This window comes from Cydia splendana, chromosome 17 (genome assembly GCF_910591565.1).
Source record: "Cydia splendana chromosome 17, ilCydSple1.2, whole genome shotgun sequence".
Classification (NCBI taxonomy): domain Eukaryota; kingdom Metazoa; phylum Arthropoda; class Insecta; order Lepidoptera; family Tortricidae; genus Cydia; species Cydia splendana.
In genome coordinates, this window is record NC_085976.1 from 442,136 (window position 1) to 466,917 (window position 24,782).

Consider the following 24,782-nt stretch of genomic DNA (forward strand, 5'->3'; position numbering starts at 1 on the left):
ACGATATTAAATTGGTTTTTAAAGTTATTTAGCACTATATATATTCATGAAAATAAATAAAATACAAGATAAAAAAATCTTTTATTATTCATTTAATTGTTATTTAATATTTAAAATACTTTTATTATGTTATTACGTAGTGCGGCGCACCAAGGTCGCGGTGCGGTCTGGTAGTCTGTTGCGGCTTTTAGAATGAAAAAGTATAAAATTAAAAAGTAAGAGGCAATCCCGCTGATTTTCATACTATAATGAACAAATCATTTTAAAATTACTGCAGTTTGTTAAAAAATGTGTGTTTTTGTAAATATTGCAATCTAAATGATTTTCGCTAGGGGTTATTAATCTTCACACATGTAAAGTCTCCGATTGCAAGTAAGTCCTAAGGAAAAATATCATGGCCGTAGGTCTATTGGGTACTTCAATTACTGATTTTGCGAAATTGCCTTGTCTTGTTTGGTTTCCTCGCATTCGATATGAAAAGTAGAGTGTTTAACTCGGGTGAAAGGCACCATTTCCGTCTCGGACTATTGGCGCTCTCACTGCGTTCGAGCGCCAAACTACCTCGACAGAAATGGGTTCCTTTCAACCCTTGGTTAACAATCTACTATTTCACTTTGTGAGGTAGTTTTTGCTAGGAGGTGCATCGATTCAGTTGTGCTTCGGGTTTCTTAGTAAATCTGTTAAGACTTTACATCTTAAAAGTGTAAATAAAAAACAGGAATTTATGAGTAATTAGTAAGTGCTTATTCATATTGTTACACAATAAACCAAACGATTGATATTGTATATTAAAAGTAGATTATTTTCCTTACGTTAGTATTTTGAAGACATGTCATACACTGGAAAAATATTTAGCGTTTAGTAGTGTATGACATCTATGTCATTCACTCGCACAAATTACTATTTTATGACATTTAATATTGACCATGTTGTAAGGTAGTAGACATACATTGAATATACTCTGTAAAAATCAATTATTTTTCGATCATGTGAGTAGTATCTGACATGAGTGTCATACACTGTTTTACTATGGAGGTGGAGTGAATGACAGTTACGTATTGAGGTGTCATTCATTGGGTCATAACTAGTGTCATACTCGTACATTGGTTACAGCTATCATGTAAACTTGATGCACCTTCAGTCCTTCATGTCAAACACTGGGTCAACGACATTGTTTTTTGATAGTTTTTATAAAGACTGTATCGTTAATTCTAGGGACAACTTTACTTAGCCGTTTTTTAGGGTTCCGTACCCAAAGGGTAAAACGGGACCCTATTACTAAGGCTTCGCTGTCCGTCCGTCCGTCCGTCCGTCCGTCCGTCTGTCACCAGGCTGTATCTCACGAACCGTGATAGCTAGACAGTTGAAATTTTCACAGATGATGTATTTCTGTTGCCGCTATAACAACAAATACTAAAAACGGTTTACTAATATGTGGCCGAAAATTGTATGGCAAATTATCACTACCCAAACTATTTTTCCCATAGTATAATTTGGCAAAACTATCAGATGGCAGACCAATGTTTCGCATATATAACATGTCGCAAATGATTATTTACAATATTATCGTATGGCAAAATATTTAGTTGGTCATGTTTCAAAATGTCTTTTATTGTTATGTCGAATGTATTGATAGGCATAAATTATTTTTCGCCTAATATTGTGAATAACGTACCTATCCCTGGGAGCAGTTTCGTTTTTAGGGTCATAAAAAAAAATAACCCTAACCTACCTATCTCTGGGAGCAGTCTCGTTTTACGGGTCATAAAAAAAAATAACCCTAACCTACCTATCTCTGGGAGCAGATTCGTTTTTAGGGTCACCAAAAAAAAAATAACCCTAACCTACCTATCTCTGGGAGCAGATTCGTTTTTAGGGTCATCAAAAAAAAAATAACCCTAACCTACCTATCTCTGGGAGCAGATTCGTTTTTAGGGTCAACAAAAAAAAACCCTAACCGACCTATCTCTGGGAGCAGTTTCGTATTTAGGGTCATCAAAAAAAATAACCATAACCTACCTATCTCTGGGAGCAGTTTCGTTTTACGGGTCATAAAAAAAAATAACCATAACCTACCTATCTCTGGGAGCAATTTCGTTTTTAGGGTCTTAAAAAAAATAACCATAACCTACCTATCTCTGGGAGCAGTTTCGTTTTACGGGTCATAAAAAAAATGCTAAATATAGTTGTGATCCAATAAAAAGTATGCGAAATTTCAATTTGGGCAAACGTTATTTAACAATAAATAGTTAGGTATAATAAAACATTTGCTTAGTAACTATTTTTCTAAATGAATAGTGGTAAAATGAACATCTGCTAAATAAAATTGTGTTCAAATAAAAATTATGCTAAATAATAATATGCTAAGTATTGGTTTACCAACTAAAAGTACTGCAATAAGTTGGTTGGGAAGTGAAATTAGGCGAAAAATATTTCGGCGAGATGGCAGTACACCACTAAAAACAGAATAAAATAAAGATTTAAATGGGGCTCCCATACAACAAACGTGATTTTTGACCAAAGTTAAGCAACGTCGGGAGTGGTCAGTACTTGGATGGGTGACCGTTTTTTTTTTGCTTTTTTTTCGTTTTTTTTTTTTGCATTATGGTACGGAACCCTTCGTGCGCGAGTCCGACTCGCACTTGCCCGGTTTTTTTTTGGTATTATATTTTTATTTCAAAATTACACAATCATGTGTTTAATTAGTGCTTTAATAAGGAACACATTTCGTCCTGGGACCTCGACGTAAAGCATATGGTTTGGACAAAATTTACCCAATCCTCTCGAGTAACAATTACGACTGCTGACAAATACTACAAGAAAATTTGCGGTTTGCGAACAAGACAATATCACACAAAAAGAAAACCGTACTATGTAAACAGCAATTACACATGATTCGTATAGCTAAACATCTGGACATAGTCTAAGCATTTCTTTTCGTAAAAAAAAAGTTTAGGATCTGTGCATGGTGGCCTTTTAAAGAATATGGCATGCTACTTACGACAACTATGACTTTGACATCTAATATAACTATCATGGAGTGTTTCTATCGACCCGCTCTAGCGATGGATCAACGCCATGAATGTTCGTTAGGCTTTGGTTTTAAGCTTATTCTTCTAGCTGTCTCCGTCATTATGCTTGCATCAGAAATTGAAGGGATTCCAAAACATGGGGTGAAAAATCGTTTTTATGTAAAAATAAAGATTCACTACATTTATTCCACAGCTGCTCAATTGAACAGTCATGAAGAGGACACTTAGATAACATGTTTTGGCAACCTATTAACCTGTTGTTACTTTAAATCATACCAAAGAGTCGGTGAAATAGTCTCAAATTCAGCTCGATAGGCTTGTCCGGACTGTATTTGCTATACGGTATTAAAAGCATCATAAAGTCCCTAAAATAAAAAAAAAATCAAACTTTCTTAAATCAGATATAGCTTAAAAATACCCTCAGATCAAACTCTTAGAACATAGTAATACAAAATAATACACATGCCAACAGTTAGACCAGGTTTAATCTGTCCCTATACTTAACAATACGGTCTTTACAATGGGACATTCGAAATTTCGCCAGTTATCCACTGGTACAATTTCAGATGTCGAGGAAAACTGAAATAATTAATAAATGTTATTACTATTATACAATGTATTGTTCCGCTGATATAAAGGAAGGACTGGTTCATAAATCTGCATACACCAATTTATAGTCTGTATGGGTCATAGTTAAGTAGTTTTCCGAGTAAATGTCTTAATGTCCTCCTAGTAGTGTCATTCACAGGAACACTTACCGTAAACAAAAGTCACTAGTAAGTAAATTCATCATTCTTTGATAATTTCAATATGGCGGTTGGTTTACATAGTTAGCAAGCTCCATAGAATGACACTTTATCTACCTATTACCACGTGGACCGTAGGAAGTATAATGAGCAGTCATTGCGTCTCACGAGAGCACACGAATTTCATCATTGGAGATAGTTTACTGTCTTGTTCTTTAAACTGTGATGATTTTTTTGGTATCCACAGTTAAATTTCCTTTTTGTTCCGAGTTTTAAAATGTAAAACGCCTTGTTGTTATTGGCTGTTCTTTGACGCTGACAGCCAATCAATGGGCGGAACAATCCACAAAAACCTGCCGGATTGCATGTCAGTATTTTTGAAAATGGAACGAGATTGTTTGATCACGGTTGGGGTTTTCAAGGGTTGATGGATTTTTTGCCTTTGAAACATTCACTTTGTCTACAATAATGCTCGTTCTATACTTTTGCACTTCTTGACAAATTGATGATACACGAATCAACATGATTTTGTTTTTCAGTACCTAGTACCTACACTTAACCCTTCCTTAAACGGGCATTACGGCGCGCAACCTTATGGCGGCTGGCGCTTACGCTATTATTAACGCCGCTCCAATATTCACCCGGGGCAATGGTACCTTTTGCCGTGGAACGTCACATATCTTTACTATTTCATATCTAATGAATCTCTAATTCATTTCCCGAATCGCGCCGTTAGTATAGTCGTACGGTTTAAAATGTCGGAATCCACTTCAGAGATTACCTGCCGATGAATGGCATTGTTTTCTTTTGTTAAACCAAACCGCTAATTACGTGTGCATTTCCATATACTATGTTGTGGCGTTAAAATAAATGTATTTCTTCTATTTCAAAACGACATGAACATAATGAACATAAATCTGTGTTCTAGTACTAGTTTATGTTGCTATACCTAAATTATTATACAAAACTACTCGCTTTAATTTCCTAAACTGAATATATTTGTATAATAAAAATTAATACACTATCCGCTACTTTAATCCGTTAAAATAAATTTATTCCATAATTTATATACCTACTTATGCTTAAAAAGTGAAGTCTATTTGAGGTGGTCCATGGTATGAACGTTATGAATTTATATTAACTGCACGTAGGTTGCTATTTTTCAGAGTTATATTTTCGCAGAAAATGAATTTGTATTCTGACATGATGTAGAAAGTAGAAATCATTGTTTATGTCTGAAAAGTTTTAGTGTATCCACCCTGCATGTGTTTATAAACTATTTAAATTCAGGTAGAAAATAAGGTAAACGTACTAGTGCTCGACATGCTAATGCCCAATAAATGACACCTTGCTATCACCTCTATTGACAATAACTTAAGTTTCAAGATGATATGTACTGGGACCGCGTCGAGCACCATTACGTTTACCTTACTAGTAACTTAAAAAAAAAATCAATACGGTTAACTCTGGCTGCGGGATAAATGTGGCTGACCTTCACTTTGGGCCCTGTTTACATTTTACTTTTGTGCATATGACAGCGGCCAGGAAAGGAGCGGACAGCAGCGAAAATAACATTTAGAAGACAAAAAATAAAAGCTAAAATGAAATAAAAGGAAAATAGTAAAAACGCACACGAGGAACGCGTGTTGTATGGATGTGGTTCGTCTTGAATATACTAGTCTCTTGACTCTAGGTACCACTATATCACACCTAAAAACAAATATAGACTTAGACCGTTTATGATTTGATGTCTTGATTAAATTGCTGAGGACAATGGAAGTTTGTTGAATTTTTAATTAATGGTGGATAATTTAGTGCTTTTCTGATTTCTTTTGAGAGATTTCTTTTGAGAATATTTTACTATCTTGTACTCCTTACTTATTTTAGGTGTGTCCCTACTTATTCCAATGATTATTAGGGCCTTATAGACTCTTATCTTAGTCTCAAGCTATTAAGGGACCTCGATCGATGAGTCGCCCGAAATTATTTTACTTTCGGTTTCAGATATCTATTACCGTTTATAATTTGAATGATACATATTACCTGATCTCAAGGTCATGTTACACTGTTGCTAACTTGGTTCACTCACGCTCTCTGACCTAAGGCAACACACACAGGTAGGTAATAACGGCGTGAACTTCACAACTAAGTATATGATTAATTCACCGACGAACAATGAGAAAACTTTGCACTTTTTTAATAATTTATTACTCGCTTGACAGGCTTAGACAAGTTTAGTTTATGGAATTTATTAAAAAGGTTCAATATTTCATAATGTTTGTGTATGTATTATGCCTTTATATATGCCAGTCGCTCGCGCGCACTCAGGCGATTCGGGTGCGTTGCGAACCGCTAGCCGCTGCAATATGGCAGACATCGTGAAGTGTAACAATTGTAACATAGTAGTGAACGAACTATTGACCTTTATGGTCAATAAACTCAGTGTTATGGACGACGAAAGCATGTGTCGAATCTGTGTTGAATTTTTTACTACGCTTGACATCAAAACTGCCAAGGACCTGCTGTTTCAATCAGTGCCGGCACGCAAACGAAAAATAATAAGAAGGAAAGAGGGACAGGAACGCCGTGATATAGACGACATACTGGACTTACTCAAAATTACCGATCCGGAAACTATTCCCGTATTTGTTGCCCGTGATTTGAAGAAATTGCCCCCTATTGATTTCGATTCGGTGGATGTGTCATCACTTTTGAAGGATATAGTGACACTCAAAAATGAGTTACGAATTATTAAGTCGCAATATGTCACCATGGAGTACTTGGAAACCTTCAACAAGAATCAAAAAGAGTCACCGCCAGTTCTGAAAAAGAATATCGACCTTTGTTATCGGGACGTTGGCATTTCAAATATCACGGTAAGACGTGGTGCTTACTTGGATAGCGGGCCAATAGGATTGGCGCATATCGACATGTCAGCGCTGAGCCAATCAACCGACGATCAGAACAAAACAATTCTGTCTCCCTCAAACTCGAATGGCCATGCTATTTCGCCATCGCCGCCGTCACCGATACAACGAAGGGGTGATTCGGCTATCATCGTAAACAACGCCGCTGCGCCTGCGCACTCACTGAGTGCACCGCCCCGCCCCTCTCCACCGTGCCCGCTGCAGCCCACTGCGAGCACCGGAGCGCAAACCGGTAAACAACAAGCCGTTAGCAACAGCGCCGCCGGCCGTGCGTTAACAGAAAAACAGACAGACATGACTAGCGTACCTACCGAAGGTATCAATAAAACGACGATCACATCGAGTACGAACAAAATGTCATTTTCGGATATGGCAAAACAGGGTGAATGGAAAACGGTCGAGCGCCGGAAGAAATCCTCTGCGAGCAATCGGTTTCTCGGTAAATCCGGAATCGCGGCAACTGACGTCAGCTGCAAGTTTAGAGCAGCAGAAACATGGATACCGATACTGATTACAAACGTTCATAAGGAAACACTACAGTCGGATATCGTCGATTATATACGCGAGAAAACAGCTGTCATTGTCAACATGGAACAAATTACTATGAGGGACAGTAGGAAGTTACATAATGCCTACAAATGTTATGTACCTAGATCCAAAGTGGATTTGTTTCTTAACGAAACATTGTGGCCTAAGGACATTATATTTCGACGTTTTGTGCCGTCTAAACATAAACATTATTCGAGCGCCTCGCCATTAAGTACCAGTGCTACGAATGTCGCTACGTGTGCTACGCGAGCTACAGCTGCTACGTCCGAGTATAACAAACTAAATTTAAATGAATAAGAGTGTTAATAATATAGTTTTGTGTTCATTTAACTGTCGTAGTTTAAAACGTTCCATAGATGACATCAGACGAATATGCTCTTTTGCGGATGTGATAGCCATACAGGAGACATGGCTTTTGCCACATGACCTATCATTTTTGAATAGTATAAGCGACGAGTTTGCCAGCACCGGTACGTCAGCTGTAAATACGTCGGAAGGAATGCTCCGAGGGAGGCCCTATGGAGGGACTGCGCTTTTGTGGCGAAAGAAAACGTTTCCGTGTGTCTCTGTAATTTTGTGCGATAACGCTAGAATCAGTGCTATTAAGATATCTTCCGGGAATAAAGATATATTAGTATTTAGTGCGTATATGCCGACCAACTGTGTCGATAATTTACCTGAATTCGTGCAATGTATTAGTGTAATGAATGCTATAGTTAGTGAAAGCGGCATTGAAACTGTATATATGTTAGGGGACTATAATGCGCATCCCGGTGAGTTATTTAGTGACGAATTGTTAAGTTTCTGTGCCGAGCAAGGTTGGATTTGTGCCGATTTAGCTAAACTTAACATTGAATCTGACACATTTACGTACCTCAGTGACTCACACGGAAGTAAACGCTGGTTAGACCATTGCATAACTACTGCCGCGGGATGGAACTCGATAGTTGATGTTTTTGTTGATTGTGGCGTTTATTGCTCTGACCATTTTCCTCTAGTCATTAAGTGTAATCTAAATATAGTGGTACCTAAATTGTGTAATGTGAATTTGCCACCGCAACATAAACAAATAGTTTGGGGTGACAGGACGCCGTGTGAAATTGATAAATACACCGATAAATGTAACGAGTTGTTAAAATCTATCGAGTTTCCTGCCGAACTTCGAGACTGTTGTGGCAAGTATTGTACAAACAATTCACTTCACATTAATATTCTTGATGACATGTATCTAAATATTATAAATGCATTGAGTGAGGCGTCTGTATACAGTAAAGACATTGCAGGTGGTACTGGAAAGAAAAAGATTGTAGGATGGAATAAGCATGTCAGTGAGGCCCACAGGGAGGCCAGACTTCACTTTCAAAACTGGATGTTATGTGGTAAACCGAATGCGGGTCATGTTTTTGCCGCGATGCGTACTAGTCGCAAAGTCTTTAAATCAAGGCTGCGTTGGGTCCAAAATCACCAAGATCAAATAAAGATGGACATGCTTGCGGCCCATCATAAAAAGTGTGACTTTCGTAACTTCTGGAAACTTACGAAGAAAATGGAAGTGAAGACTGGACTCCCAGTTGGTGTCAACGGCATTTCAGACACCAAGGGTATCGCTGACATGTTTAAGAACCATTTTAATAATAAGGCGCCATCTGTTGTAGGGTTAGAAGGGTTGCGGGTGCCTGACGATGAGGTAGGGAGTGACTTGCAGATACGTTATAGTGCAAAAGATATAACTAAAACATTGCGGGATATGAAAAGGGGAAAGTCTCCCGGTCACGACTGCCTAAGCGTCGAGCACCTGCAATTTGGTGGCCCTCACTTGCCTAGAATCCTAGCAATGTTTTTTAATCTGTGCATCGGACACTCATATTTACCTAAGCATATGACGAAAACCATAGTGGTACCTATTGTTAAAAACAAAACTGGCGATATATCTGATGTGGCAAATTACAGACCTATTTCTCTGGCAACAATCGTAGCCAGAGTACTTGACAGCCTACTTAACGTGGAATTGGACAAATGCTTGCACTTACACGACGCGCAGTTCGGCTTCCGAGCCGGCCTGTCGACTGAAAGTGCGATCGTTTGTCTAAAGAACACTGTTGAGTACTATACTCGGCGTAATACACCTATTTATGCGTGTTTTCTAGATCTCTCTAAGGCATTTGACCTTGTAAATTACGATTTACTTTGGCAAAAGCTTGACGAGACAAACTTTCCTAGGGAGTTAACACGCATATTTAGATACTGGTACGCGAGCCAGAGAAATAGTGTTCGATGGGGAAACGTTTTGTCAGATGAGTACGGATTAGATTGTGGCGTCAGGCAAGGCGGACTAAGTTCGCCAAAATTATTTAATCTGTATGTTAACGAGCTTATCGGTGGGCTCAGCAGCACGCATGTCGGATGCCACGTGAACAGGGTAGCATTCAACAACATCAGCTATGCAGATGACATGGTGCTGTTGAGCCCATCGGTTGGCGGACTGCGAACCCTAATCAACATTTGTGAGTCATATGCTTTAAAACATAATTTAAAATATAATGTGTCGAAAAGCGAATACATGGTTTTCAAGGCGGGAACCAAGTGCCCATCTCATGTCCCACCCATTCGCCTGAATGGAGAGCAGCTTAGGAGGGTCAATTCGTTTAAGTACCTTGGGCACTTGGTAACCGATGACTTACGCGACGATGCGGATATCGAGAGGGAGCGGAGGGCTCTGGCGATCAGAGCCAACATGATAGCTCGCAGGTTCAGTCGGTGTACAGCGCAAGTTAAAATTACGCTATTCCGTGCGTACTGTACATCGCTGTATACCTGCAGCTCATGGTCGAAATACACGCAGCGCTCGATCAATAAATTACGGGTGCAATACAATGACGCTTTCAGGGTGCTGTTGCGACTGCCGCGGCATTGCAGCGCGTCTGGCATGTTCGCGGATGCGCACGTTGACGGTTTTCATGCGACGCTGCGCAGGCGCTGCGCCGCGACGCTCCTCAGAGTCCGCGACAGCCGCCACAGCCTCCTGAGCGTAGTAGCGGGGAGGTGGGACAGTGGCCTAGTCAGGCACTGGTCCTCTCTTCACTTAGGTTTAGGTACTAATATAGTTGTTTATTAAGTATGTTCTTGTTACTAACACACTATGGACACTTATTAGTCTGAAATAAATGCATTTTATTTTTATTTTTATTTTATTTATTTTATTATTTTATTTATATTAAATACAAACACAAGAAACACAGTTAATAGAAATTGAACACAACAACGGCGTCGGCGTAACAAAGAAATTTAGAGCGAGTAGAGGTTTTACATACAAAACTACTCGCTGTATTTTCTTTATTTAACAATTTTAAGCAACGAAAACTAGGAGCAGACATGGGTACTTACTATATTTTATGTAAAAGTTCATGCCAAGCTTCATGTAATTTAGGCATGTCGTTTTAAAATGAGAGCGTAACTCTGATTGTATGGGAGCGGCATTAACGGGTGGTAGATACTTTGCATTGCTCATCGTTTTATCCCCTACTATGAATGCTGACTGTACGTAAATCGATTGTAACAATAAGGAAGACATGTTTACGTTTTATAAACATGTTTTGATCCCAACCAAAGGAACGATATAAACAAATAAGACGTACAATGGCCTTGAGGAACTTGGCCATACACAACGACAGTAAAGTTTCATGACCATCTTTGATAATTATAATAATACCATTTCCGCGTATGTAAATACCTATCAACGAGGGTTTTCGGTTTTCCTGCCATCTGGATCACCAGCGTTCCAGCCATCTGGCACTGCGAGTCGTGTTGTACCTGTAAGGTAATCTCGCTTGCACTTATTAGTACTATTAGTATGCATGAGATTCACTAAGATTCCTGTCAAGGTCGTATCGTAACAATAACAAAACAAGTTGAGATTTTAAGCGTAGATTCGGCACTCCCTATGACATGACATAACTCCCAGCGTGCCTAAATTATTCTTTTTTTATGATGCATACATTTCGGCAATACCTACTGTAACCGGACTGCGTTGAACTAAATCTGCATAATATTTACATATTTAGAACGTTTTTATAGCGACGTTTAAAACCAGAGGTTTTTTGGGCGGTTTGTATGAAGTGCTTGTTATTTTCGCTTAATTACTATCGTGTTCACTATTTCAACGTTTTTCGTTTGTGTGAGAAATATATTTATTGCTTTTGGTTTAAGGAATTGTATACATACAAAGAATAAATGTATATGATGGCTCTTATTCCTGATGTAATTTATTTCTTATGGTTTTCAAAAAATATGAAATTATGCGATTTTACCTGGCCTGATGTTGTCTTTATTTCAAAACATAACATTTTTTACTGAGAATTATTTTTTAAGTGTATTAATATGTTGTTAAAGCCAGTACTCGTGAAACAGTAGCAATAGGCGATCTCAGCGGATCAGGCAGAGCGCGCTATCCGTCTGCTAGACAAATCGCTGCCTCAAATGGAAGATTACTGTAAACCTGGCACACAGTCACACGTCACACCGAAACCTGTTATTATTCTCTGTAATCGAAGTGTAGCGACAAACTCATCGCACAACGCGGTTGCGATTTCACGCTGTTTTTTGTTTTCACTTGACAATTGGGTCCATAACACCGTTTAACTGGTGCAGTTGATAAAAAGTTAGTGGGATCATCTATGCACTGTTTGAAGCTTTTCTGTGCTAATGTGCAAGCAAGCAAAATGAAATGTAAAGCAAGTGAAAATGTAATACAAATAAAAACAAGTTTTAGTCGTAAAACTCGACTAACTTATATAAGAAAATCTTCGAGCAACCTTTTGGCCCACCTGGGATAAATGGTGATAATCAGTAACTCTTGAAACAGTTTATTTGTTCATAGGAAACAACCCTATTTCCAGTCGGGCGCCAATAAGCCTATTTATTAGAGCGTTAACGTGCGCGTTAGCCCAATGAGATGAACTAAATTTTTCAATTTCAAAAATGAAATATTATACCTACGTGTGATTTAGTAATTTTTTCACCCTTACCCTTCATGTCTAGACGGTGCAAGCGGCGGCCATTCGCGTCCTCAGTTATCCTCCGAGAAGATAGTTTTATTGCCGGTTTTTATTTCGTAAACAATTCACTTTGTTCTGTACTTAGAGTTAAACCTGCCCATTTTGCTTCCCTGGTTAAACAAACATAGTTTAGTTCTTAAAGGACAAACAATGTACAGTCTACCGCAGTTTACCGTCCCCATTCTACCATCGGACTTTAAGGGGCCCACTGATTAACAGTCCGCCGGACGGTATCGGCCTGTCAGTTAATACAAAATTTTGACAGTTCCGAACAACTGACAGGCCGATACCGTCCGGCGGACTGTTAATCAGTGGGCCCCTTAGACGCACGGCCGGTTTCCATCCTTACTTGGTTGATATTCCACCAATTCGCACGAAGCGCTTTGCTTCTTCTTTCCTTATGCGCACTGCCAAGGAATGGAATTCCTTGCCGGCGTCTATATTTCCGTGTTCTTATAACCCGGCAACCTTCAAATCAAGAGTGAACAGGCACCTTCTGGGCGAGCTCGCTCCATCCTAGGCCACGTCTACGCCTCGGCTAGTCTGTGGCCATGAGTAAGCCCATTCATAATAAAAAAAAAGTTTACTTGTACTAATGATAAGTAAATGAAATAAGGCGCATTGTTGTAGTTTCGAAGTTCGAACGTGGGGTAGTTTTGAATGACAGCAGGGTAATTTTGGCCATTAAGTTATTATTACTATAGAGAAGCCATACAATGAAATTGTTGCAATCGCAACCTGTACCACGCGACCAAAACGTCGTAAACGCCGTAAAATTCATGGCGATTATGCGTTAGACCGGGCCGTGGGCGGGCCGGAGCTTCTGGAGCTTCGTTTTCTATGGATAGCACCACGTGATCACCGATCAGCCGTCATAGAAAATGACATGTCGGACGCCTCGGCCCGGGCACGGCCCGGTATAGCGTGAGTCATCCTTCTATGGTTTGTTGTCAAAACAACAACAACTCATAGCGCAAAATATTGGTTCTCTGAGCCGGTTTTATATGTAGTCATAATACTAATAATAGTTCAATGATTTTGGCAAATATCTACTAAGCTATATAAGTAGAAACGGTAAACTTGGTAAACGTTGCAGTATAGTGTACATAAATGTCGCTAAAGTATGAAGTGCCTCTAGCCGTATAAAAATTTGTCATTCAAAAATTACCCCACTTTCTAAGTAAACCCAATGCACCTCTCTCTCTCTCTCTCTCTCTCTCTCTCATCTCCACCTCAGTGGAAAGGCAGCCTCAGCAAGTCAGTAGTCTTTATTACCGACTGGTCGCTCCTCATACTAAGTGTTCCAACGTGAAGTTTGCTCTTACTTTTAACGAGACACTTCTCAATTGTCATTGTCTGGATAGTTGGATCGTTTTTCATAGTGATGGCTGTTCAACTAATGTCGGCCTATGTACGCTAATTCTATGGGCTATCTATTCTATGAATTTTATTATCTTTGCCGTGGAGAATCTCGAATAAGAGAAGCCCTAAGGCTTAGGTCGGGGTCCGACCTACGGCCCGAGCCTTTAAGATTGGTCAGCGAAAAGGAAACAAGAGAGCAAAAGGCCATAATTATAATTTTACCATATTAATTGGTCTTTTGCTCGAATATTGGATATTCGAAGTTGGTGGTTAGGGAAATACAAGCGACGCTTTCGTGGAACAGCATCTACATACTATTTGGAAGCTGCCAATTGTCAGAAAATAAACAATAGGTCCTACACCCACTAGGGCGCCAGAGCGAATAAACTGGTAGAGCCGAAGGCCTGGCCCCTATTTCACCAACCTGACAGGTCCGACAATTGTCGACATCACTGTTACTGACGTCACAGGCCTCCATAGGCTACGGTAACCGCTTACCATCAGACGAGCGGTATGGCTGTTTGCCACCAACATGTTAATTAAAAGAAAACTCCACTATATCGCCAGTTAATAAGTACTTATTTTGCGCTAATTAGCGCTTCATAAGCTAATGACAATTGTCACAAGAAATACGACAATTGTCACGAAATTCCGACTCAAAACTCATTTGCTGTCAAGAATTACCGAAAGTTCTTTAAAATCTTGTGACAATTGTCATGATTATCATCATAAACATCGCAAGAGAAATACCTGTTTTTTGCCGATGTAATAAAGTTTTTTTAAATAATACAATGATGGTGACAAACAGGAATACGGCCCGCCCGATGGTAAGCGATAACCGTAGCCCATGGATGCCTGTGACGTCAGCAACAATGAGACTTGCGAATTGTCGCACCTGTCACGTTGGTGAAATAGGGGCCTGGTCTTGGCCCTCTGGCCAAAAAGTTAGGGGTTATCTGTTGTTATATCGATAGGTACCATCCTTAACTATTCTGTGTTATAGGGATCAAAGGATCAAAATACAGTATGGGACGGCCGAAATATAAAATTATGCAAGACACGTTACATAATTTAACAATTCAGCCGTGATGTGAACAGCTATGTCACCTTCAGTACATTTCATGATTCAAATAGGTCCCCAGCTAAAATAACCGCCCAGGTTCAACCGCCCAGCATCAGTCAGGGCGCATATTAAGCAGGAGTGATTAATGTGGGGCCGCTCGTTCTCGCCGTACCTGCCCGTGACTGATCTACCCTGTGATTCTTGTTCAATATGAACAGGTTAGTAGGGATGAAGGTAGTTAAACGGTTTTATGTTAGTCATACTTTTATGTATAGTCGAGGTAACAAACATGTTTACCTACAAGCCAAAGTGCCAATAATAAGTTAACACGTCTCCAAGACACCTGATAATAAGGTCGTGTAAATATATTTATGGAACGTTGGCTTATTAAGATGTTTGTGAACTCGTCCGAACTAAACTCGACCAACAATTTAAAAACTAAATTACCTATGAAACGCAACTGCGGTAGGGAAAATCTTAAAATTCATACGTAGAAAATAGTTGTCCTGGATTTAATAGCAATGCAATATTATCAAGCCATAGAGCTGAAGGAGCTGATGATCTGATAATGGATACAGATGGTGGCCATAGGAACTCTATAGCCATAGAAAAGAAAAGAAAAGAAAAGAAAATATTTATTAGTAACATTGTTACAAGTCGGTTTGTAAATTTACATTTAAAGCACTATAGTTATAACACTTATAACTAACATATCAATATTAGTGTATAAATAACATCACCATAGGTGGCTATAGATGATAAAATTGATAAAACAACTCAACCTAATTGTAAGGTTTGTTAGAATTGTCTCGATGAGTATCAGTTGCCTGTTGAAAGTGTTAAAGTACAATCAGCGATAAAAGCTTGTATCAAAAATGTCATTTTTGACAAAAAACTTTTTGAATAAATCCTAAACGTCAAACACAAATTGCCCAAGCGTCTCAAAGTTGTTTTTTTCCGAAGCAATCGCTCGAGCGTTTCAAAGTGGAGCGATTTCCGCGATTCCATTTAGTCGGATCTAAAGCGGATTTGCCCTAATCTGCCTTCAGTGCCCTGATCCGTCTGCGTGCCGTGGCATTCTAGCCACTTACAGAGCACCTTGTGTACTGATAGTATCTAGACATGCGGTAGCGTATCCACCCAAGTTCAAAGAAAAATTAACTGGCGACGCAGCAACCGTGTGTATTACACGAACTATTTCGAGATACTTTTGACCCCTTCTCAACTTGCAATCTATACACCCTACACCCTGCAGATTAAATAGATCTGTGAGGGCCACTAAGCTATTTTAAAACTACCCTTAAGCTAATTACTCAAGAATATGGACAGGGGGGTGTCACTACGCAGTTTAGGTACATTTGGCCGGCGGGCCTCCCGGGCAGGGCAGGCGTATGGCAGTGGGCTGCCGCTCGACCGCACGATAGTCGTGTCACGTGGCGCTCGCGCAAAGAAGATTCAACGTTCGTGCACGGTTATAAGTTTCAATTTTGTTGCAGGCGGCGAGTATAGGTCTAATTTTATACCTAAATCTGACTTTTGTGAAGGAGTGAATTTTCTGTACGGTAGTACTATTAGATATTCTGTGATATCGGTAAGAACTGCGATATGTTTCGCAGTGCATTGAGCAGCGGTCACGATAGCCGCGCCCACGTCACGGCGCGATAGCAGTAGGATGCTATAGAAATATAGCACCCGGAGACCAAGTCACACTTGTTCGCTCGGGTTTGCTCGCCGTTGAGAAGGTAGGCTTTGGAATAGTGTGTTACACTTATAGGGGCTCGAGCTGGCCTTGCTCTCAACTCTCCCGCTAAATCGCCAGTGTGATAAGACTCTTACTTTATTCAAAACAGCCGCACACAAACGAACGGAACAAACAAAGCCAGGCACTTCATAAACCGTCATAAAACTGTCCGCCGTACAAATGTCCTCTGTGTAGGACAAATGGCGCAGCTTACATGCAAACTAGGGTTATTACTGCCAGGACGACTTGAGCAAAGACGCTGTGGCGTTCGGTCAATAGGCTGTGGAAGACATAGCAACGACACATATAGGTATATTGACGAAGCTATCAATACACTTTTGCCTTGCACGGTCATATGACTGACACTTATTAGACACATTATTATTGACGACCGCTCTGGCCTAGTGGATAGTGACCCTGCCTGCGAAGCCGATGGTCCTGGGTTCGAATCCCAGTAAGGGCATTTATTTGTGTGATGAACACTAATATTTGTTCCTGAGTCATGGGTGTTTTCTATGTATATAAGTATGTATTTATCTATATAAGTATGTATATCATCGTCTAGCACCCATAGTACAAGCTTTGCTTAGTTTGGGGCTAGGTTGATCTGTGTAAGATGTCCCCTAATATATATATATATATATATATTGTCCCCTAATATTATATCACAGAAAATTATCACCTCTCCATAAATATTCCCCGCCCGCAGCTTTCATATTACCCTTAATTTTTTATATAACCAGAGACAAAAACAATTAATATAGTAAATCTGATTACACATTCATAAACCACGTGATTTTCACTAATCAATTATAATAATTTTATTTCAATATTTATATGATATTCGTAAGTCGTGTCATAATAAGGCAACACAGTGAAAACAAATGAAACACAAATGCAATTTTTGCAGTATTTTATCTCCACACAATCCCCTCAATCCAGTCAATGTACTGCGACACCCTGGCATAAATGCCGGGCTTATTGGAGCGGGCGCAGCCGATCCCGAACGAAGTCACGCCGATCACGTAGTGCAGCGTGCCTTGTCCAGGGACGTCTAGATCGGGGATTCGTACTTGGAGAGGGCCTCCAGAGTCACCCTGGGGAATTAATGAAAGAAATGACTGTTAATTTACAGATAGGGGTATATAGTGTAGCGGCACCATACAAAATCTGCTCCTTTGCCTCCTGTATCATAAAAGAAAAGTATATTACCTGACACGCGTCGACTCCACCAGCAAGTATTCCCGCGCAGATCTGTCCGTCCTGCAGACCGCACCATAATCTGCTGCAGAACGGCCTCAGAAGCTGGTCGCAGACGCCAGAGTCGATGATGTCCACTTCTGCTGCCTGCAGTTCCGGAGAGGATTGGAGACCCGCTGCAAAACACCTTGAAACTTTAGAAGTGGGTAAAGTAAATTTTTATCTCTATTTATGAGGCAGTCCAACTGGGAAATTACCTAATTCTTAGATCGCAATATTCTCAACCAACTAAGTCATTCTCTGTATAAGCTCCTATTGGTGAGTTGTTTCCTCGTAGCGATTAATATCATAATAGCAGTTATTAAATAAAAATAAGCTGTAGGTATGTAACCTTGAAACGATCTTATGCATTTTAAACTTTTAACACAAATACCAACACACACTTGCTGACTACATAAATTATACACGTGAATATGATTGATGATCAAACGAACTTCTTGAAGTGAAGTTCGATCGAAATTATATGAGTCACTTCATTTGAAGATATAAATTTATATTAACCATGTAGTTTCCCTATTGTACAGGTAGCATCGCACACATTTAAGAGTAAGTATTTTGATTTAAAACTGACAAATAGCAACTTCCGCCCACTTCCGGTTATCCCTCCCCAGCGTGGGGCGGCCGCTCAGCTCCTCATTATTTTTAGAGAAGTCAGGAACCAAAACTTATATCAGGGTTCTAGGGCGGGAGGGACCTTATATTATATCTTCAAATGAAGTGACTCATATAATTTCGATCGAACTTCACTTCAAGAAGTTCGTTTGATCATCAATTATATTTCGTCACTTCATTTTTCAGATATAAATTTATATTAACCATGTAGATGTTTAGAGATATAAGTTTTGGTGATATTAAAAAGGAAACCAGTGTATGTATTAAATATATTTTAATAACAGAACCAAGAATGCATGTTTTATTTTATCATATTTATTATAACCTTGACAATCTTCTAATTGATCTTAATTGTACCTATGTTGAGTTATTTGGTAAACAAACAGACCTGGCAAATTCAGAGTGATCTATAATGGGTCTATTATAGAATTTGGCAAACGTCAGTGACGAGCTGGACCAGCCCGCTGTTTTCCTAATAACGTCAACACTAACACCAGCCGCGTTCGCAGCTGACGTTGACGCATGTCGTGCGCTGTGTGCGCCGTACATCACATCTACTCCGCTCGCTGATAATACTTTTTTGATCCATTTACTAATGGTTTGCGATGAAGCAGCTTTATAGGGACGTCTGCAGGTTAAGAAAAGATTATTTATCGTATCAGTTCTCATATCCTTTGTTATATCTAAGTAATCATTTAACGCTTTCGCAGGGCAAATTGTGGGATCTTCCTTAAAATAAGGAAGAATTAGTACTGGCTGCTCTCTATTAGGCCCAGAAGTTTTAATAATATCAGTGATGAATATTTGAGCACCATTGGGTGTAAACTGTATATTATTTACTTTAATTAACGACAGCGTTTGAACACGGTGGGCCGTACATAATGCGAATAACACAGCTAATTTTTTAGTTAAATTTTCGAAAGGGATGTCTTTATGAGGCGTCCATTGCGAAATATAGTGTAACACTTTTTTTGGGTCCCATGTACTGTTGTATTTAGGGGCAGTAGGTTTAAGTCTATACACGCCTTTCAATAATCGTCTTACTAATGGATCCGATCCAATGTTCTTAGGGCCTAATAGCAAAGATAAAGCTGAGCGATGAGAATTGATAGTACCATAAGACGCGCCTTTAGAAAACTGCTCAGATAGGAATGTAATTACCGATTTAATAGAACCTTCAAAGAAATCAACTTGATTAATTAAACAAAAGTCCCACCAAAGCTTGAGGGATGAGTTATATTGACTTATCGTATTGTCAGCGAGCGAGGCCACCATCAGCTTTATAGCGACAGCCGTGTGTCCCTGCCGTGCGTAGGCTTCCCGCAAAGCTTCGCGACACCCAGGGTAAGTTTTCTGAACAGGGGGTGATGACTCCTGAAAGGAGAATGTAACAGGTCTTTATGCGGTCCAAAATACATTATTTCAGAAACTAACATACTTTTTAAAAGAGGGTACCACGGCTGTGATGGCCAATGTGGAAATACGACAACGCCAGTTGCATTGTCTTCGAATATTTTTTGTACGCATTTCAACATCAACGAGAATGGAGGAAATGCATAGAAATAATATTCGTTCCAACTCACTGTAAAGGCATCAATTGTTAGGGCCTCTGGGTCTCTTTTCCACGATATGTAATCGTGACATTTAGCGTTGGTGCGAGACGCAAACAAATCAATTTGCGGTTGTCCGAATTTACTTACTATAGTCTCATAAACCGTCTGAGAGAGCTCCCATTCCGTATCTGGATTAATTTTTCTTGATTCTTCGTCAGCTTCAAAATTCTCCGTTGTATTTATGTATGATGCAAATAACCAGATATTTCGTGTCTCGCACCACTGCCAGATTTGTCTAGTAAGGTTTGTTAAATGTGGGTATTGAATACCGCCCATCCTATTGATATAACTTAACGCAGTTGTGTTATCTACCCTCAATAATATTGCGCAGTTAAAACAATTTTGTGCCAAACATTTTAATCCTAAGAAAATAGCTAATAATTCGAGATAATTTATATGGTGGTTTCGCTCGTCGTCCCTCCAATAACCATTAACGCGATCATTGTCACTGACTGCTCCCCAGCCAGTGGAGGATGCATCAGTAAAAATAACTTTGTTAAAATTTAATGTTCTCATAGGGCTCGTTGCGCTATATATGTGTTGAGCCCACCAAACCAGATCGTTAATAATTGTTTTTGGAGGGGTGACCTTAGTTTCATAGTCGTCAGTTTTTTGTAGAAACAGGTATTTTTCCCGTTCCAAGATTTTAGTGTATAGCCAGCCATATCGTACAGCTGGGCAAGCGGCGACTAGAACACCAATAAGTTGGGCGAATTCTCGAATTGTACATCTTGGCAAGGACATAAATTTATGGACTAACTGTGCAATTTTGTTTTGTTTATCTATAGGTAATGACACTGTCAAGTTAGCCGTATTATACATAAAGCCAAGAAATTTACAGATTTGTTTAGGTTTTAATGAACTTTTTTCGTAATTAATCACGAACCCTAGGCAAACGAGTAGGTTTAGTGTTTCGTTGACATTTTTAACACATTCTGTATAAGAATTGCCGATACATAGAATGTCGTCAAGATATACGACAGATTTAAAGCCGCGTGACCTGAGAAATGTTACAACTTCTCTCATTATTTTACTAAACACTCTAGGGGCTACTGAGAGTCCATACGGCAAGGAGGTGAATTCATATGTTAGTAAACGTGATTGATTATCTTCAAATTGGAAGCGTAAAAACTTTCTACATGAACTGTGGATAGGTATAAGAAGATAAGCTTCTTTTAGGTCAATTGTTGCTAAAAAACCGTTTTTAGGGATAAGCTTAGATGCAGTTCTGTAGTCTTCCATCTGGAAATGTTCGGTTTTTATAAATTTATTAAGTGGTTTGAGGTTAAGTATGAATCTTTTACCTCCATTTGACTTAGATGCCAAGAATATTCTAGATATAAATTGATCCGGTAATGGGAGACATTCTGAAACTGCACCTAAGTTCAAAAGGTTTTGAATAGCTTCAGACATTTCATGTTTTTCCTGATTTGACCATATCGAATTATTGGGTACTACATTTTGAACAACATCAGTGTCAAAGGGGATACTATATCCTTCCCGGATCCATTTTAATATTAACAAATTACCAGTAATGTTTTGCCAACAATCAAAAAAGTAATGTATTCTACCCGCATGTGGTACCTGTGTTAACGGCGCGCTAATTGGGCACGCGTTGTCGCCTTGCTGGCCGGCCTCGTCTGAGCCGACGAGGCAGAGCTCGGTCTGTAAGATGACGTCCTCTTGGGCGCTCCCCGCGTCATCTTGATCAGCGGGTAACGGGGAGGCCACGACCAGTTTCCCCGATGTTGGGGAGGACGAGCGGTTGATGTAGATGGATATGGTGGGTAGGATGGGGCCGGGATTAGGTTAGTAGGATTTTTCTTTATTTGAAGGCCTTGCTTCTCTATAGCTTTACAAGCTTTAATTTTTTCGGATAAATTGTTTCCGAATAATGTTTCGTCACGGCTTGCGTCTTGAATTACATTTAGAAACTGTTTTTCTAAACCGGGTGTTAATAGCTTGATTCTGGCTTGTGTATTAACATGATGTAGATCGCTTAAAATGCGGCAGGCGTCACTTAAGAACCTAATTGCTTTTAAATTATCTTCGTTGCCGTTGATCAAGACGTCCATAGCTCTGTTGATCGCCGTGATGCCTGCGCCCAGTTGTTGCTGATTGAAACTTATTTTCTTATCCCTACCTCGAGCTGTTTCTGGAACGGCGGCAGATATCTCTGGATTTAGTTTCGGTGACTGCAACAAACTACAGTTTTGAGGAACTAAGTATTCCTTAAGAAGTTTGTCCTTGTCGTCCTTTGACATGCCTTTTTTTTAATAAAGGCGTCCAAAGTTGTGCTAGGTTTTCGTGTATTTTGTTGCCGTACACCGCATCATCACCAGTTTTGGCACCCAGTGCCACTAAAATATCAGGATTTAGCTCTGACGCGATTTGATCTGCGTCCGTGGCCTTCAAAGGATCCGCTACTAACGGTTCTAATTGTAATTCAGGCTCATGATTTGGTTGTAACTCGGGTTCAGGGTTTGGTTGTGACTCGGGTTCAGGATTTGGTTGTAACTCGGGTTCAGGGTTTGGTTGCAACTTAGGGTCAGGATTTGGTTGGAGCTCAGGCACCGGATGTAATTGTAATTCGGCCTCGGCGCCCGTGTGCAACATAACCTCCTCAGGTGTATTTCCATGTGTATCTGCAATATGTAATCTTATAAGATATCTATTTGTAAAATAGAACAAAACGACAGCCTCAATCGGCTCTAATGCTCAAAGTAAAAATTCGCAAGGAATGGAAATATCTAGGCCCTTTTGTTTCGTTTCGTGCGTTATTCGATCTTTTGCCTTCGTGTTGGTTCACGACCAACCCCCGGGCGAAATCAATGTTCGAAATACGAATGTACTTTCCTTCGTGTTGGTTCACGACCAACCCCCAGGATGATTTATTCCTTCGTGTTAGTTCTCGACTAACCCCCAGGATATATATATTTTTTAATTATTATTATTTTTTTATTTTTTTTTTATTGCACGCCATAAAAAAGATAAAAGTTGGCTCTCGGCCAGAGTAGGTAGTGTACGAAACGGGCAGAAAGATTTTCGAGACTAACGTTGATTTACGATACTTACCGTCACCATCGGAAGAATCCGATGAAGAGTAAACTATTCTTCTACGAGATTCTTCTAGTTTTCTTATTTTATTTTTATAATATTTGATGCGCGCACTACGTTTCGGCATCGTGCTTAGCGTGTGCTCGCTACCGCGCACAAATAAGGAATGAGGAGCTGAGCGGCCGCCCCACGCTGGGGAGGGATAACCGGAAGTGGGCGGAAGTTGCTATTTGTCAGTTTTAAATCAAAATACTTACTCTTAAATGTGTGCGATGCTACCTGTACAATAGGGAAACTACATGGTTAATATAAATTTATATCTGAAAAATGAAGTGACGAAATATAAATGCTCCTTTGGGCCATGGTGCCTACTAGCCTTCAAATAGGCTGTATTCTTACATATCGACTTCTTAAATACCAAAAATCCTCCATACTCTTACTCTTCTCAATCGTCCCCCCGCCAGTGAGGTTAGCTTAAAGTTGCAAAAGTTCAAGGTATCGTGCTAAAACACTATTAGCTATATTTGGTTTTCACAAATTCAAGGCCAAAGTATGTTCAAAGATCTTTATATTTTACTTACTCGTCTCAACCACCCCCCACCCAGTGAGGTTAGCTTTATGACCAAGACTGCTAGTGTCGAAAGTGCCCCAAAGACAAGCAGGCTGAATCAGCTCAGTAAAGTCCGTGACACCATCCACCAGCTCGATGATCGCTATGTCGTGGTACTTCTTCGGTGCGGCGTATTCTGGGTGCTTCGTTATTCTTTGGATGGTCTTGTCAGTGGGGAGTTGTTGGTTGGAGAACTGAAAGTTGAGAAAGGCGTCATCACGTTTAGTTTAAATAATGAGTGAAATTCATTTAATTTTATAATCAATAAGGGAATCGTATTCTCACCACGTCAGCTATGTTCTTGTCTCCAAGTCGTACTATTTTCGGTACTGGGTCTTCGACGGAGGGATCCCTTCCTGAGGTGCGGGAGCAGTGCGCTGCAGTCAGTAGGAACTAAAAAATATCCCATAAATATTTTTAGATTTATTTATTGTATCTAGTTTAAATACATCTAGTTAATAAATAGTATAAATACCTTGTGACTGATGAGAGAGCTGCCACATTTGAATATCCATGTTCCACCACCAGCTGCTTTCCAACCCACTGCCCCCTGAAAATATAATAATTATTAGTTTTTATTGCTTTTAAGTGTTAACATGGTCGGCAAGTCGTGTTCGGATGAATTCCATAATTGAAATTAATAATATGACGTAAGTTTGCAGTTTTAATTAGGTATCTGTATCCCTTCCACCTTCAATTTAAAATAGTCATGAAGTCAATGCAAAGTACCTAATTTACTAGCTAACCTAATCTAAAATAGACGCAGTGTGAGACTTAAATGAGTGTCATAGGCTGCCTTTCCACTGACACTGCCGTGTCACGCCCAAGTCCGTTAACTCGAGTTACATGAGTTACGGATAACCAGTCTAAATCCTCTTAAAAACCATTAAATATACAGTATGTAACTGAACGAAAAGCAATTACTCAAACCCGTTAATGTTTAGGTCATACTGAGCAACTTTTACTATGGGACCAACCCCGAAAACGCGGAAAAAAATTGGAAGTTTCATACATTTTGCTGGTCTGATGTTGAAATTGCCTATGGGAGAGTCAATTCTTTTTTCGCGATTTCGGCGTTGGTCCCGTAGTAATAGTTGCTTAGTGTGACCTAAACATTAACGGGTTTGATTAATTGCTTTTTGTTCAGTTACATACT

At 39.6% G+C, this 24,782-nt stretch overlaps 1 protein-coding gene and 1 pseudogene across 1 annotated transcript in view; both read right to left on the reverse strand.

Moving 5' to 3' along the window:
- Positions 1–17,370: 17,370 nt before the first annotated feature.
- Positions 17,371–24,782, reverse strand: part of LOC134798605 (transmembrane protease serine 9-like) — a 72,991-nt gene continuing 65,579 nt past the window's right edge. Inside the window, exons 13-17 of the mRNA XM_063770968.1 lie at positions 24,102–24,176; positions 23,912–24,019; positions 23,598–23,820; positions 17,687–17,850; positions 17,371–17,571 (exon numbers count right to left, since the gene is read on the reverse strand). Of these exons, the coding sequence (XP_063627038.1) occupies positions 17,389–17,571; positions 17,687–17,850; positions 23,598–23,820; positions 23,912–24,019; positions 24,102–24,176 (753 nt within the window). The 3' untranslated portion in view covers positions 17,371–17,388. The remainder of the gene's footprint in view (positions 17,572–17,686; positions 17,851–23,597; positions 23,821–23,911; positions 24,020–24,101; positions 24,177–24,782) is intronic.
- Positions 18,140–22,890, reverse strand: LOC134798610 (uncharacterized; annotated as a pseudogene).